This window comes from Pholcus phalangioides, unplaced genomic scaffold (genome assembly GCF_987345545.1).
Source record: "Pholcus phalangioides strain wild (caught in Gottingen) unplaced genomic scaffold, Ppha-v1.0 ptg000009l_1, whole genome shotgun sequence".
NCBI classification, from domain to species: domain Eukaryota; kingdom Metazoa; phylum Arthropoda; class Arachnida; order Araneae; family Pholcidae; genus Pholcus; species Pholcus phalangioides.
The window spans coordinates 48,204,015-48,221,962 of NW_028301602.1; the positions used below are offsets into that span (position 1 = coordinate 48,204,015).

The 17,948-nt window shown below is 35.8% G+C and overlaps 1 protein-coding gene across 2 annotated transcripts in view; it reads right to left on the reverse strand.

Moving 5' to 3' along the window:
- Positions 1–17,746, reverse strand: part of Doa (CDC like kinase darkener of apricot) — a 98,545-nt gene extending 80,799 nt beyond the window's left edge. The window contains exons 1-2 of one of the 2 annotated variants that reach the window (XM_089236448.1): positions 17,540–17,746; positions 5,985–6,148 (exon numbers count right to left, since the gene is read on the reverse strand). In XM_089236448.1, coding sequence (XP_089092574.1) covers positions 5,985–6,130 — 146 coding nt within the window. In that variant the 5' untranslated portion in view covers positions 6,131–6,148; positions 17,540–17,746. Of the gene's footprint in view, positions 1–5,984; positions 6,149–17,533 lie in introns of both variants that reach the window. The other variant, XM_089236449.1, reaches the window with a different exon arrangement.
- Positions 17,747–17,948: the final 202 nt, after the last annotated feature.

A 17,948-nucleotide genomic window follows, 5' to 3' on the forward strand; every position in this document is an offset into this window, starting at 1 on the left:
CTATCTCTTTCATTAATTCTGGAACTATCTCTTTCATTAATTCTGGAACTATCTCTTTCATTAATTTTGGAACCATATCATCGATACTGAAATTATTTCTTTCATTTATTGTTTTATTTTAAACAATTATGGATGCCATTAGAAAATAACTGAGATGCGCCGACATTCAACGCATCACGTGATCTTCCAAGGAATGATATAGGCCGCTGACGCCATACCAGCACCGGTACTACAGGGTAAGACATCGTGTATTAAGGAGTTCTACTATAGGGCACGGGGTGGGCAATTTTTAGGTGAACACCGTTATAAAATTATCGAATTCCGAATTGATGGGGGCGGCAAGACAAAACAAAAGTCCTAGTTATGGCCCTGCGTCATACTCCCTCCAGTAATATAAGCACAATGGATTTCAGCGCCGATTCACCCATTGAAGCACAGCTCACATTTGGCGGCATTTTTGTCTGGCACGCTCAGCAACCAATCTTGATAGAAGGGATTTTTCAGCCACAAGTAATTAAAAGTACACTCACTTGCTACTCATTTTTTGTTTTCTTTCTTTAAAGAACCTTGTACAAGCGCTTCACATCACTCCTAAATAAATATTTTCTTGACAGCATGGGCGGAGATACGGCGGGGGGGGGGGGCCCTAGCGTGAAAGGTGAGGTTGACTGATCTAATGTATATATGCATATATGAATTGACATCATCATCATCGTGCCCCCCCCCCAGACTTCCAAGTCAATCTCCGCCTATGATTGACAGTAATCAGAGGAAGCTTCGCTCACTTACGGACCAAAAGGTTGAAATTATTTCGGCAAAAATTAGGAAACTTTTTTTTTCTAAGATATTGATTTCTCAAGTCCTCCAGAAAAAATACCTAGTACAAAAGTTTAATGACTTCTAATGACTCCAAATACGTCTACATACGATCGCAGGACACATGCTGGGTTTTCCTAGAAGTGGGTTGTTGGGGGCCAGAGCGTGCCGACTGAGTTGAAGAAAAAAAACAATGATCGGAAGTTCATTTTGAACTCTAGCTTTTATTCCATAGAAGTTGCAAAGAAAAACAAACAAGATCATTTACGATCATAAAAAAATGAATAAAACGGCCGACAAATAACCGGCCATCTCAGGGAGAAAAAAGCAATCCCAACATACACACAGAAAAAAACCAGCATACAATATAAAGTCGAGCTTTCTCGAGGGTGAGAGCATGCCACCAGCGATTTACATATTGTGTCAAGCCGAGCTGTTCCACGGGCACAGGAAAAGACATTCTAAAACATAGGTTTTTGGCGCCACATGAACCGAACTGGATCATCTCGCGCTGACAGAAACACGTTACATAATCACACTACGCGTTTGTGTTTTACTACCGTGGTGCATCAGCTACTCTGTCGTCTGCATGCTCCGGTTTGAAAAGAAGCATCAAGCTCGATGAAGGGAAGTGAAAGAAAACAACAAAAATGAAGAGAAGATCGGTGAAACACGTGGCGCACAACGCATTTGACTCCTCCAGAAGCAGTCTGCCAATCACGGCTGACGTAAAACACTGGCATGAGGCTTGTTGCGCTCTCTAGGAAAATAGTCGAACCTGTTTTCTTATTATTGGTGAGTGGACGGCGTGTCACACTGGGCGACTCACTTTGCACACGGCACAGAAAATCTGCTCCTAGGAAAACCTAGCTTAAGAATAATGGGAAAAAAACGTGCTTTAAATCAAATTATCCAGGGTTACTGGCTGCCAAGGCCTTTTCCCTGAGCTTTGCACTTTTATTTAAGGATGTCACTTACGGAGCAAAAAATAAGTGGCGGAAACTATTTCGGAAAAACACTGGTTTTTTTCAAGGACTCTTGTGGATTTTCAAGGCCTTGTAAATGAACTTTTTTTTTTCAAGGATTTTTCAAGAACCGTACAAACCATGAGTGAAGAGACATCTACTTCATTGAAAAGAAAGCAACCTCTTGAAGATGTTTCTACATGCGGAAGTTCAAATATTATTGTGGATGCTGGAACATATCAAAAACCAAAGGCCAATAGGACAATTTATTGTTAAAACAAATGACTGCTAGAGATTAGTTCTTGAAAAGTATCCAAATTTTTTTATGCTAATAATATACCTTTTAACATAGCAGACAGTGATGCATTTAAAGAAGTGGTTAATGCTTTGCATCCAGGTTATATCCCTCTTAATAGGAAGAAATTAACTGGATCATTATTAGATAAGGCAGATAAAGCTGTCGATATGCTAATGACAGAGAAATTGAAAAATTCAACTATCACTCTGATGTTGGATGGTTGGTCAAATGGAAATGCTGACTCCATGATCGCAGTGAGTATCCACACTAGCTAGAGCACCCACTTAACCAGTCAAGTGGTTATGACAGCGTTTGCAGTCGCTGCCATACGTAATGTTGGTGCCTACGACAGCATTTGCCGAAGCACAGACTTTTTTTGGTCTTTTTCACATAGATATGACGAAATAATTTGTCATACATGTGCTGCCATCTCTGTACAGCCATCCTTCTACTTTATTATCTTGCAAATTTATTATCATTGCAAATGAAGTTAGAGTATTGGTAAAGCCATAGAGATAATTTATACAAAGAGATAGATGTACTCTTGGACAGATAGTAGAAATATGGCTAGAGATGTATTGGAAAGTAAAAAATTATCTTTGTATGAGTATGTTACACATCAGCTCCATTTAATTTCCTTGCAAATATGACTGATCCTGTTTTGAAAGAAAAAAGATTAACTAAGGAACAAGAAGCTTCCGCTGAACAATGGATCGAAAAACTGAATACAGAATTTATTGCACTACAGATGTTTCAAATAGAAGACGCAGAGTTCTATCCAGGAACAATGTTTTCACAAAACATGGAGTCAGTTTAAGCACAAAAGTGGCAGAAATTCATGCATTGCAAGGCAGAGAAAAATAAGATTTTAAATGCAGACTTTTGCAAATTTTTGGAAGAACTGCATTCAATTACATCTGCATCAATTGAGCGTATTTTTTTTACTTTTGGACTGGTATGGTCAAAACTGAGAAATAAACATGGATGTGAAAAAACAAAGAAATATTATATAAGTGAAAGATCACTCAAAAAAAATCAACAGGTGTTATTGAAAAGGATTGGTATATATAATTGTGAGTTAGAAAACATTAATGAAAATGTTTATTTTCTTTACTTGTAAACAAAAGACATTTACGATGGGGAGAAATATAATTCAAATAGCATTGAATACACATATTTATTTATGCATTTCTTTTGAGATAGAGTATGACAATGCAATAACTTCATTAGAAAGTATACTGTTTGTGAGTAAATGCAGTTTTAAGGTGTGGTTTTTCAAGGGTTTTTTCGGGTTTGGGCTAAATTGGACCAACCCTGAGACTGGGTGACATACAGTACATGATATGCCACTTTTTATGTAAAATGAAAATGTCTGAGATAATATAACTACTAGTACACTAGTCCTTTGTCCTTTAGAGACAGCGGGTATATTTATTGGATTATAAGACCAGTTGCCCCTAGTAGGATAGTGTCACTAGTGTTGCAGCTTCTTTTGTGGGAAAAAAACCCTAAGATAATACACCACTACATTTAGATGCATAATGCAATCCTTATTTATGAATTTGTTAAAGATAGAGCATCTGAATGTAGCCAAAAATTAGAAAATTCAAGAATGAGAAATTCTGGTTTCTATATATAACTTTAACTATGATACTTCATATCAAAGTTTTTTAAACCGAAAACCCCGGTCTTTTACCAAGTTTTTTGGTTTCAATAACATTTACATTAAAAACAAAAATAAACTTTCTGAAAAATCATTCCAGCTTCTAATTAGTTAAAATAAAATGTTTGTTAATGTAATTTACACAATTCCCATAGTTGTTACTCTATAAATATTTCTTACATTTTAATAAAAACTAACGTTTGCAATTTAATCATTCTATAGCTTAACTCAAATTATTTTGTTATAGAATTCTTAATGCTATTATCATATAATAAAGATGATTTTTCCAGTTACTTTCAATACGTTTAATTATGACTATTTTGCAAAAACTGATAAAAACTATGCAATTAAAGTGTATTCAATGAAGAATAATTAATGCAATTTATTACTAATGATTTACAATATGCAGGGTGATTATAACTAAAGTTCTGATTTCAAAACACTAAAATAAGAACCACTGGTCAGAATGACTTAAAAATTTGCATGAATGTTAATGAGGCAATGGAATTTTGTATGGCGAAGGGGAGAAAAATACTTCAAAATGCAAAATAGATGATGCTGCACTCATTCAGCACATGGGAAATTTGCTTGCAGAATGGATATGATAGCCAGTCAATGCAAAATGATGCAATTAGTATGGCATGATTTTGTAATTCATGAAAACATCCCAAAAATGAAGTCATTTAAACACACAACTACAACTTACACAAGAAATGTTAAATATGTTGTCCACCGTGTTCTGGCTGTGAGGTGGAAGGGCAAAAATGCTAGTTCAACTACGGATCAGAATATTTTATGACAATGATGTGTGGAGGTGCTTTCAATTCACCAAAGTTTGCAATCCGACCACTGCACATAACTTTTTGGGTTGTTCCAAAAGTTATAGTAGAGTTAACCTGTAAGGTGATCATGCTGACCAGGTGGGTGTTATATCATTTTGTTGTCAAAATGGTTCTTCAGCAGCTGCTTCGCTGGTGTTGCAATGTGCATCACCGTTGATACAAGTTGTGCTATCCACCAGGCCTGGACAATTCAAAAAAAAAAGGTGCCAGCCAAATTTGTTACGAACAAAGCATGTTTTTCCCCAAAAAAGTCCAGAGTTTTTTTTTTAGAACTTTGATTATAATCACCCTGTATATAGCCAATTATTTTTCATAAATCACTTACTGCTGTACATCCTAACCAAACGGTGACCCAGTCCATATTCCAAGGAATTTCTGAAAATTATTTGGAGAGGTCACTTCACAAACTAGCCAATTTCAGGTTTTTACTAATGTACAGTAGAACCTTGATTAACTGGGGGTAATGTTGAAAATATGTAAAAAAAATAATTCAATATCATGCCTGGTGGCAATATCCAGTACGATATGTGCGGCTTCCTATGGAAAGAAAATGAAAATGTCTGTGAGGTAATGTAACAACTAGTACACTGGTTTTTGTCTTTTAGGAACAGCTGGTGTCTTTTTGGATTAAGGGACCACCCTCCCTTAGCACGACAGTAAAGTTACCACTGTTGCTGCTTCTATGTGAAGGAATATAAAAGCCTGGGAGATAAAAAATACACCACCACCACATAGGTTTGATGCAATCCTCATTCATGAATTTGCTGAATATTCAGAATGTAGCGCAAAGTTAGAAAATGCAATAAGAATGATCAATTTTAATACTGTATATAATTTTCAGCAACTAAAGTACTTAATATGAAAGAAAATGTTTATTCAGATCACTTTTATGAGACTTTTTTGAAAAACCACTTATATCATCTTACACCATTTAAAGATATACCATCAGAATATATCCCACGGATAGGAAATGTGGCAAGAATTAATCATTTTGGCTAGTAATGAGCCAATATATTTTTGAAGGGGGGGGGGGAAATTATACTGAAGCCACATTTGTGTTATTTTCTTTTTAAAAACCACATGTTTAAAACCAATGTTGTTTAAACCAAACAACCCTGCTTTAAATGAAAATATATATATATATTCAGGTTACTTTTATGAGATTTCTTGAAAAAAACCACTTTATCATCTTATACCATTTAATGACCTATCATCAGAGTGTACCCCCAAGCATATAAAATGTGGTGAGAATGGTTCATTTATTAGCAAAAAGTTTTCAATGATATTTTTAACGAAAAAAAGTATATTTAGCCCACTTATGTTTTTTTTTTTAAACTGGTTTAAACCAAACAACACTGCAGCTGCAATAAAAAAACCAGTTAAAAAACTGTGCAGTTTACCTATCAGATTTTGAGTGGCGTTTTCTCTTGGAACATCCATCAAATTTATAACGAGTAGATGGTGAAGGTTTCCGTTTTCTAATTGTTTGACTGGAACTATATAGATCACTTTCTTCAGAAGACGAATGTCGCCTGTGGTGATGCATAGCCACTCAAATGCTAGACTGAAAAAGAAAGAAAAATTCATTTTAGTTAACTAGCTAATTTAAGAGAACACCTTGAAAAATTACCAATTCTTATCCTACTCATTACAATAACCCATAAATGTAATATAAGACTGAATAAAAAATATATCAAAGTAAAAGATTGTCAATTCAGAAAACGGCCATGTCAAACAGTCGTTTATTTTCCAGCTTAAAAACAATAAATTGGCAGAACAGGCTAGCTGAGCACCAAGACAAATGATTTTTTTCAAGTTTTACATTTTTACTGATATTAAACCACTTTTTTTAATCCAATTGTGTTTTTTTTTCCCTTCACGAGTATTGATATCATTGGAACTAAATTATGGACGAGACAAATAATGATTTGGTCAAATAACCAAATACATTGCTAATTTTTTGGCAAAATACCAAATATTTGATGGGCAAATATCAATTTTCTTAAAATTCATCACAATTATAAACTAAATCGGTATTTTTGAATGAAAATTAAATATATATATATTATATATCGATGTATAGAATCTATTTTATTCAGTATGGACATTTTTACTAACTCTATGTGGCCTTATACCACGTGTTTTGTTTATATATAAGTTGCTAAAAGGTAGTGAGAACAGGAAAATCTATTTTCCAAGAGAAGCTAGAATGGGGCTTTCATCCTCGATGGGTGTCTGTTTTGAGAGTGCTTTGAAATAAAGTCAGTTAAATTCCGTAGTCTCGTGCGTTAATTTAAAACCCCTCCAATATCAAGTGTCTAACAATATTCCACGACCTCACGGAAAAGAGATGCACCTCCATCTGCTGTCGTTTATGAAATTGGGGCCCAACATCATGGCTTAAACTCAAGGCGTTACGAAGCGGACATTCAATCTCAGCTGTGAGGTTCCTGATAGTGCCTAGAATCGAAATGCCGTACCTGGCCAAAAATAAGAAACATGATTTGATCCTACCCTCACTAGAATTAGGAGAGGAAGTTCCGAATGATTTGCATGTAGTAGATCTGAAACATAACAGGGGTGGGAAGTGACGAAGTCCATTTCGGAACAGCAAAATTCAGGATTCAGAGAAGTTTTAAAGCAGCAAAATAGGCCTATAGGATTTGGAGAAGATATTTATAAATTGGAACAGTGAAATTAACAATATTTGTCAAAATAAAACCCCTTTTCAAAATAAAACTGCACTGTCTTTTGTTATCATTTTTTTCATCAGCGTGTTTTTTAGGCTTTTGACACCTTGTTTGAAAGAGTGGCTTCCATGATATTTTTCGCACGTCTATTTAACATGATTTTTGCTTACTGAGGGAACTATTTGCTGTCTGGAACAGCAGCACTTCAAATGGGCTAAAAATTTTCTATACACGTTTTCAATTTTTTCTACTCGGAAAGAAATTTTTGCAAAATTAGTTTAAGAAGAATCAACACGGTTTGGCAATTCAGCACTCATTATTTGGCGAGATTGGCAATTTAAAGCTCGTTATTCGGCAAAGTTTTTAAATTAGCAATCATAATTTGTTTGACATGCTGCTCTTTTTACTCCCAGAATGAAAATTTTTTTTATGAAACATCAGGATTTGACGCAATGACGATCAACTACAGTCACGGTTGGGGTTTTAGACAGGACACGTGGAAAAAACTGTCCAAAACCTCCAAGTTTCAAAATGATATGTGGAAACCTTTGGTTTTTTTCCTATGATACTAACATGTTAAAAAAAAATACTAGCAAAAAATAAAACTAATTGAATCAAAAATATTTCAAAAAGGAGTCATTTGGTTAATTGTTTCACCAAATTTATGATTTTAAGCTGAAAATCTGATAAATTAATATCGCTCATATAAATGTTTAAATAAACACTGTTTTAAATTTTTTAGTTTCTTGTAAATGTTATTTCTACTTCACATCTTATTTTTCATGTGTGATTATGAAGCAGGTACTGTATTTAAGACAGTGCTTGTCCAAAACCCTGCGGAATCTCTCCAAACACTTTTCTTTAAAAAAATACATTATATTGAAGGTACCAAATATGCATAGTCACAGTTATAATCATTGCATTATTGTGAAACTCAGCATAAATATTATTTTTTATTAGATAACAATATAATGTGAATATATATATCAATGGTGTAGTGTTTATTTCATGCAAATTGTTCTATTTTGACTTTTCAAACTTTTTCTTTAAATTTTAAAAATTGATCTTTCTATTTTACATTCTCCATTTTTTTAAAACTAATTATAAATAAAGGAAAATATCCCAAGAAAATGAGGCCACTATGTAGCACCTACTCATGACTAACAGAACACAGTTTCACAAACACTGATTACGCAGACTTCAAGACCCGAAATTTTTGTTAAATCTAAATTGTTGCTCTTATGAGACTAGAAGCAAATATTTCACCGAATAAATTCAAGCTATATTTACAATTCTATCACATGGAGGACAGCAATAAGAAAAACACTTGAAGGCTTATCGAAAGACTGTCTTTAACAGAGTTTTTCATTTTCGTGTCGTCCCCCCCACAAAGCAGAATATTTAGCACTGTTCTGCGACCATCCCTCAGCTGACTGCGAATGTTCTTCGGTAAAAGTCCCCATACATGTAATAGTGTTTTTTTCATATTTTTTTCTTAAAATTATTCCAAATTGTTCTGCAATAGCGCTAATTGTTCTGTGATCTACATCGCAGATTTTGGCATATTCTGCTTTGCCCCCCCCCCCCCAAGTTATGCATCACCCCCCAAGTTATGCATCAAGTGAAAGAATATTTTTAAATTTTGTATCTTAGAAATCATCTTGGCACAGATAAGGCAGCTAAATTAGTTATGTGTTATCAAATTTTAAAAGGCGCAGCTGCGCTTGATTATTAGTGTTCAATTATTATGTAAATTTAATTTCATTCTGTAGTCATATCTATTGCTTCTTTCTAATTTTCATGTGACAAATTTCTATCCCATTCTTATATCTTTCATGTTTCCATAAATCTAATATTTAACCTCAAGACAGTTCAGTTCTCAATTGTTTGATAACCTAATATCAGTCATATAACCTTTTTCACATACTGTTTTGAATTTCAAAATTTTATTATATTTAATGTAATTTAATAATATAATATATAATTTATATAACAAAGTTTATTATTTGATTATAGAAGTTATCTCTTCATCAAATTGCAGTTTTTCACTTATAGTTATAAATAGGAGGTTTTGGACAGTACGGTAAAAACCACAGTATTTACCGTGGTTTTTATCATGCTGTCCAAAACCTTGCCAACCCTGACTACAGTAATTTCTGCTGCTTCTAGTGGCTACTTTTTTTTTTAATGAAAACTGACTCGCATTTGTGCTTTAACGCTGAAAGACCATTGCAAATAATCTTCAGTTCCATGATCACGGATAATATTGGGGTTTTGCGATAGTTTAAGTACAGAGGAATAAAACACTCTTCTCTGAAAGAATCGTTTCGCGGCAAGCAGGAAAAAAATCTTTGCCGTCCTTTCCGAAAGTCTGAGCATACTGAAGCAAAATTCGCTATTTTGCGCACAAAAATATGAAATTACACTATTGCAGCACGATGGCACAAAATGTTAATTTTTGCACAGAGTTCCCAGTCCTGATGAATGCAATTATCGCTGTACGCTGGTTATCAAACTACATAAGTTGTCATACAAGTGTTATTTTTTACAAAGGAGCCAGTTTCACAATAGAAAAAAAACCCTTGCCCATCATTTGCGATGAGATTTTTGCCATCTGCGATCGTCTGGCAACTCTCTCTCTAGTTCATTCCTCTTCCCCAAAGAGTATACTGAAAATGATATACGTGCAGTAAACATTGAAAATTTTCCTGCTAACATTGTGTGGAAAATCTAATTTTTGGCTAACATTGGAGAAAATTTCCAATAATTCTGGAAAGCAAGAAGGGTGAAAAATCCAGTCTCCCGCCTAAATCTATGGTCAAATCAGCTGGTTTGAAAGATAAAAAACTGATAAAGGAATAAAAGTTCAAATGTCATCTACATGGATTTGGAACAATGAATCCTGCACCTTCAATGCTGATTCAACACACTACTGCCTGCACTGACAGCGGTTGGCGCATTAAACAGTTCTAATATATATTTTTTTTACAATAGCACACATGAGCAGGGTTTGAGCTACGGTCACATTTTATGCAAAGTGCAAAAGTAGTAGCACTTTCGTAAAGAATTTGTACAGCAGGTACGAAACAAGTAGACATCCATCCATCAATCATTAGCATTTTAGCAGTTTGCAAAAGTTTTTTTCCATTTTTGCTTAAGGAATTTTTTATCTAGCTTAAACCCTGCACATGAGAATTACATCACTTCTACCTAGTCTTCTGCAGAGATGCCAATGACATGCTATAGCGTGTAAAATACCCAGAATTTTGGGAAATAATTCATAAAAATTTGGTTCACGCATCCCTGAGGACACGTTCTTTCCTAGTTCCAAGAAAAGGATAGATAAACTCCAACTTTCCTCTCGTTTCTTCCTCTTCTTTTTATTCACCTGCAAATTTCCCCCCCCCCCCCAGTTACATACTGAAAATTACAGTACTTTCACGCCTATCTCCTGGCATTCTAAGACATCGTCTATACAGTATAAATTCACCTTGTTCCTACAAGATTACGAATGTGCATTTTTGAAGAAATTATAAAAGATTTGGAATGCCTGTTCAAATTTTAAAACATTTTCTGATTGCTCAGAAAAAAATCTGCAACCTTGAATATCCAGTTTTGTCATCTAACTGCTATGTTGTAGTCACCGTTTCGCATCGCAAAAATCACGGGTGTGTATGGGTCATTCCCAAAAAAAGTGTACAAACTGTTTCTGAGACTAACTTTGTTTTACAAAATTTTTGAGCACTCTGGTGGTAATTTCAATTTTTTTCTAGTTCTTCATTTAATTCTCTGTCATGCGTTTCTTAATTTGTTTCAGATGTTATCTAATCTTTAACAAAATCATTGTAACATCAAAATCTGACTGTCCCAGCTTCAAAAAAGTGTTAAACAAAAAGACGTGGTGCAAATCTGGATTTTTTTTTTGAAAACGTGGAATCACACTTTAAACAGTCGAATCCCGTTTTAACGAATACAATTATAGCGAAAATCTTGTTTTAACAAAAACTTTTTTAATTTCCCTAAATAAGTTTACATGGGAACAATGCTAGGTAACCTGGAATTCCTTTATAACGAAATTTCGTTTTAACGAAGTGATTCCTTCTGTCTCTTGGTGTTCGTTATAACAGGATTCGACTGTATATATGCCATAGATAAATAAAATTTAGAAAAAAAAAATTTTTTTTCTTATGAAAAATCTGTGTCCCGAAAATTTTCCCATTTTCAAATGTCCACTCCGTTACGGTCATTTGGGAAATATATTTTTATACCAGATAAATCTGATAAAACTTTGGAGCCCATTGAAAGGTTTACTTTTAGTGCTTGATCAACAATTTTGGATTTGACTTTTGCAAAATGACTTAATATTCATTTTATGTCTTTAGTAACCAGATTTTTCTCTGTCAGATGTCCACTGTCACGTCATTATCATAAATAATTAAGAGTTTTTTCATCTATATCAGCAGCATCTAGTGATAGCACATGGAGATAGGCTTCAAAATATAATCAAGTTTTCACAAATCATTTAAATTTATAACGAAAAAAAATAATTTAGGCTAATTTGTGCGCTCTGTTTCGTCTTCCAAAAACTCCACCAACGCAACAGAACAGAAACTATAATTGAAAGTTAAGTTTTCTTAGTTAACAGGTTTTGAAGTTCTAACTTAAATTTAATAAGTTACCTATTCAATTTAAACCCTTTACCACATTCTCCCATACACATAGTTAGAAAAACTGGTGGCAGATGGCAGCACTACACATAACAAGCATTACAGAAAATTAACAAAAACTCCACGTCAGGTTTCACTACACGTACACGCACATTCCCGCATGTACCAATTCGTTGGGGGGTTCCGCGGGGTGCATGTGTGGTGTAGCAGTAGTAGGTAGGTCCTCCAAAAAATGGCTCGGGGATCCATGATGTTCTTAAGTCAGCCACCTCGTTGGGCAATTTGCCTGTTGTGGCGTTGTATTTGTATATTTTTTCAGTTAAATACGAATATTAAATATTACAGATTGTCAAAATATCTGACAGACACATATCGAGGGAGATGTGGCACAAGGGGCATTTTAATATGAATAAAGGTTATATGACAATACATTCTGTATTTTATGGGACAGAACAATTATTTCCCTAATTATTTTTGTTCCCTGGCTCTATCACCCCTTCCCCACTGGATATACTCTGGATCACTAATGTGAGAGACATTAACGCAAGATTTACACCAACATCACATTACCATTCGATTTCAACAAAAAATTTTGATCCACTTTCTTTTTTTTGGATGACGAAGAAATAATTATGAACGATCAAGTTGATCAGGATGACTGTGAAAGTGATGAAGATGAACCAACGGCAGTCACAAAATGTCTCACGTGATTAGAATCGCGGTCTAACACTGATCTGCTTCAATTTTTAATGTCAAAAATATTACGGGATGAAATGGCAACATGTCATATACGCAAGATGGATTCATTTTTTTTCTTTTGTGATGCTTTTTTCATTTACTTTTCAGAATAAGTCGGTAAATTTTAATTTTAAGGTTTTTGTTGCTGAATTTCAATTCATTCCTTTGTGTTATCTAATTAGTTTCAAAATTGATTTTCCAAACTTCTCACTTTTCCAAACACCCTTCGGTCCCGATGTGTTCGTATAATCGGGGTTCCACTGTAATTAAAAATGAATTGTCAAGGCTCGTGCAAAGGCAATCCTCCAGGATGGCCAAACACCAGAGATGCTATTGACACGTTAAAACGCGCCAAACACCTGGAATTTCGGAAAAGGACGTGTAAAAATTTTGTTCACGCGTCCTCCGGGATGCGTTCTTTCCTAGTTCTAAGAAAAAGGTCGAGAGAAAAATCACCCCAACTTTTCCCACTTTCTTTTTTTTCTTTTTACCATGTATCATGATCGCATGACCTTGAAAAACTGGTTTTACTACTTTGCACACTACTGTATTGATATGTATATGACGTGGGTGTATACACGCAGGTTGTTGAAGAAGGGATATTTGGTTGCTTTCCTGAATGAGGGGCCGTGTACAGAAGTTTCAAAATTTGGATTTTTATTACCCTGCAGATTACACCTGCACCCCTTCCGTACTTACAGTACTTTCGCGGCTATTGGCCAGCATTCAAAGACCGCGTTTATACAGTGTGAATTCTTGTTCCTACAATATTGCGAATGCACGTTTTTATTAAAAAATAGTTAATGATTAGAACACCCGTTCAAATTGTAAAACCTTCCCAATATCGTGGAAAACTAAATCTGTAAAAACTCGGCCTTGAATATCCAGTTTTCTCATCTAGCTGCTATGTAGTATTCCCCTTTTCGCATTACTGAAATCATAGGTGTGTATACGCCGAATCGGCTTTTGGAGGGACACAAGGATCTAATTCTTCACAGATAGTATAAAAAATTATTTTATTCACATATATTAATTCTCTACAAAAATATTTTCAATTTTTGATCTCCGGGAGAGGGGGGAGAGGAAAGGAAGAGGCCCCTTACCCTTATAACCCCCCCCCCCCAAATTTTGCTTTTGGTGAAAATCAGTGTTTGGAACTGGCGATTGCACAATGGTAATCGGCTAAAAATGTGATTTTCTCAGGCTTTCAAATTTTGAGTTGGCTATTTCTTTGAAAAAACTTCTGGTTGAAACAGCTATCACAAAGACGTACACACAAATATGCGCACATTGAACTTCAAATGCACACATTACCAGCTTGGAGAATAGATGCAGGGCCGCAACTGGGAGGGGCAGGCGACCTAGTGTCCTGGGCCCTGGACTAGGGGGGGGGCACCAAATTCACCCTTTATAACTGCTTCTTCATTACATGGGTGTGCAAAAATGTGTACTTGCCCCATTTGAAAAAGTATCTAGCTGCGGCGCTAGATAGATGGCACCACCTACTAAACACAAAACATGCCAAATGCTGGGCACACACATAAGCACACTGTTAAGTTTCTCCAACACAAATTGGTACAGGTGCTGTATAATCCAGACCGCCAAATCCAATATAATCCATTTCATTCCGTGCACCTTCCAGGCTCCATCGACCATTGTCAATTTTAGCCATTGCCCGGATGAGGGGTCCAATATAATCCAGATCGCCAAGGCGCTATAAGTCGCCAATGCCAGTGCTCTCATTTGTTTTGCCAGGTTGTAGTTGTTCTAGATTGTTCCTCAGTGGCTTCTTTCTAGAAGCTTCTATTACCCATCCATTATAGATGGCATTTAAAGCGCGGGCGATTCAAACGGACAACTGCGTTTTTTCCCTTTGTGCAATAGGGTCATTTTGTTTCTAGTTTCCAATGGATTACTTCCCCTCGGATTATTTCTTCCGGATTTTTGCCATTTTTTTGCCATTAGATTTTTGTGATTTCTCAACTATTTTATCATGCTTTCAGTCCTCAGTGTGGTCAAGAAGTACCAGGACGTTATTTCAAATGAACTGGATCTTAAATTTTCTAATGGTAGGCCAACTTTGGGCAATGAGGGAGTAGGTAACTTCGTTTTTTATCAGGCGTACCTGTGCCGAAATAGGCCCCTTTTTCTACAATTTCTTAGAGATGCTTTGCCCAAAATGTGGCTCCGACATGAGACCGGGTGTTAAAAAATCCCTTTCAGATGGTTTCGTTTGGTTTTGCAGGTGTGGCACCCAGAAATCGATTGGGCATGGGTCGTGGTTTGGGTGCAGCAAGTTGAATCTCGACGAGATTCTGCTGCTAACGTACTCAATGGTGCTAGGTGAAAGCACCTCTAGGATACCGCAGGAATTTTTTTTCTCCAAACATACCTTAGCCGACTGGCGTCAATTTATAAACGAAACTATACTTGACCACATTGAGCTGAAGTCGGAGAAAATAGGTGGGCCAGGTAAGGTCGTCGAGATAGACGAATCTAAATTTAGTAAGAGGAAATATAATAGAGGTCATAGAGTGGAGGGTCAATAAGTTTTTGGGGAGTAGAGAGGGAAACAATTTGTTCTTGGTAGCCATCCACGATCGGTCTGCGGATACGCTCCTCGGGTTCATCGAGACATGGATAGAGAAGGGAACGACAATCCACTCAGACTGCTGGAAGACGTATAATAGTCTAGGTGAGAGAGGGTACACCCATTTAAAAGTGAACCACAGTGTGTAATTTGTCAACTCAGAGACAGGTTCCCACACAAACACCATCGAAAGCTTTTGGCGACACGTTAAGAGTTTGCTGCCCGAATATAATCGGCAGAAAGATTTCAAATTTTGTTTGGCCTTATTTCTTTTCAAAAAGGCTTGCATTGAAAAAAAAGCCAAATTTAATACCTTTTTGGAAATAGAGAGGTTAAATGGGAAGAGTACAAGATTTCCATGTTTTCCGGCCGCCACTATTAAAAATTTATTTCTTTTTAACCCAGAAATTTATTTACTTTTAACCCAGAATATTTTTAATCCAGAATATTTACATTTGTTATTGTTATATTTTTGTTCAGATGTTGAGTTTCATTGATATTTTTCCCGCTATTGTTGTTTTTTTTTTTGCTGGCGATTGTTTCTTTCGGCGATAATCGGTCTTGGCGACCTTGTCCAGGCAGATGGACGTGTTTGGCGCCGAAAAAAGTCGCCAAAATCGCCAATCTCTGGATTATACAGCACCTGTTCCACAGATCAGAATGGTGAACCATCAGGAAAGGAAAATAAAATCATTTTGCCAGGAAAACCAAGGTATGAATAGGAAATCAGAAGATAAGCGTCTGAGAAAGAATTAATTTACTTTAAATTTGATCAGAAGATATTGAAAATGCTAAGATATTTTTAACGAAATGTAAAATCAATCAGAAGGGAATTTATACATTGATTAATAGTAAATATATAAACGTGTGCCGTCAACTGTTAATTAAAAGTAGATCCTGCTTATAACGTTTTACAAAAACCGTCATAAAAAACGTTATAAATAGGAAAATACTTTTAACAGGAAATGTCAATGAGAATTACTTATTGTTAGGACCACGAAAATAAGTTCATATGTTCTAAATGGGAGAAACGTTATAAGCGGGATCAACTGTATATTTCTTTTGGATTTATTACATGTGCAGAATTCCGTACGTTAAATTCTCAGTGCTAATGAAAAGCTTCTTTGCAAGTTTTTCCTACTAGTAGACAATGGCAGTAAATGAACCTTTTTGGATAGAACATGTTTTTAGAAATGAATTATACTTGATTCACACAGGTACCTTCTTATCTTACCCACCACTCAGTCTCAATGAAGAAATATAAGCAGGTGATCTCAAATACCTGGAGCATGCTGGAAGAAAATTCAGAGAGATACCAATGAATTATGGGGAGGGGCATAATTTTTTTTTCCCCAAGATAATTTTTTGAGAGGGACCCACTTTCACTCAAAAAGGCCCAGATTTTTCAAATAACCTGAGGGACCCAGGTAAATTAGAGTCCAGTGGCATCTCTGCGAACACGTAATATCAGTTTTGAAATACAAGTGAAAAAACCATTATTTTCAAAAGATACAGCAAGACAGTGACAGGGCTTAAATCAAATCTATTGTGCACCGAATAGTCAAGATCTGTATACATATCCACTGCCTATATAAAAATGCCGAGTTTTTAATTCTCAAACGAAAATCATGAAACTGTGCTGTTTTGTACATTGAACTCAAGTTCAATGCATCTCATTCAAGTTTATTGCATATAGAATTCAACGTATACTTTGAGAATTACTGCCCTATGGGGATGGGAGTATGCCAGGGCTTTATTCTGCCCTCACCCCTTCTCAGATAAATCTAAAACTCTAATTCACAAGAACAATCTAATATCTTCACTCCCCAGTTTTCGAATTATATAAATTAGAATCTCGACATATGCACATCCCTAAAACGTGTGTGGGAAGGGGGAAAATGTAAAAGTATAATTAGCAATAATTAGCGTGTAATAGAAGCAAATATCTGAATGCCATCTGCAGGGCCGACTTGAGAGCATCATGGGCCCCCAGGCCAAGTGATTTTTCTGAGGCCCTAGGAGGCTTACTCTCGAAATACTTCAACCAGATCTGGTTTTTATGAGGCCCCTTCTTCGCTTGAGGTGCCCAGGTGGGCCCATGACTTGAGACGGCACTGGCCATATGCGATTCCACAAAAAATGACATTTGAAAATACACATTCAATTCTCAGAGATTATCTCACGCGAATAGGCTTAGGTTAGTGTGCAATAGCTCACAAATGATTGCTGATAGACTAACTACAATAGTGATCACGGCGACTTACACTTACGATTAACAAAGTTTTCTCTCCTTTATTAAATGCCAATGCGAATGATGTTCGGTCTATTGATTGACTAACAATCAAACAAGTCTTCGAGATGTCTTCCCTCAGTATTATCTTGCGACAATATGTCCACGAAAAACTGCAGGCGAAAATGGCTGACTCAACTGCCCAAATGCGATTGCCAACTATCAGAAGGTCAACCGTCTGAAAATCATTTTTGTGCATCACACTATGACTATATTTTGTCGAAACAAAAGTGGAACATTAGAATTGCAGCTTAGAGTCGGGTTTTATTACGGTGACTATACATCCCGTATTTGCCGGGACAGCCCCGGTTTTTCCTATTTTTTTCGCTGTCCCGACTTTTTCACAAAAATATCCGGGTTTTTCACGATCTTCACGAAGCCAATTTCAC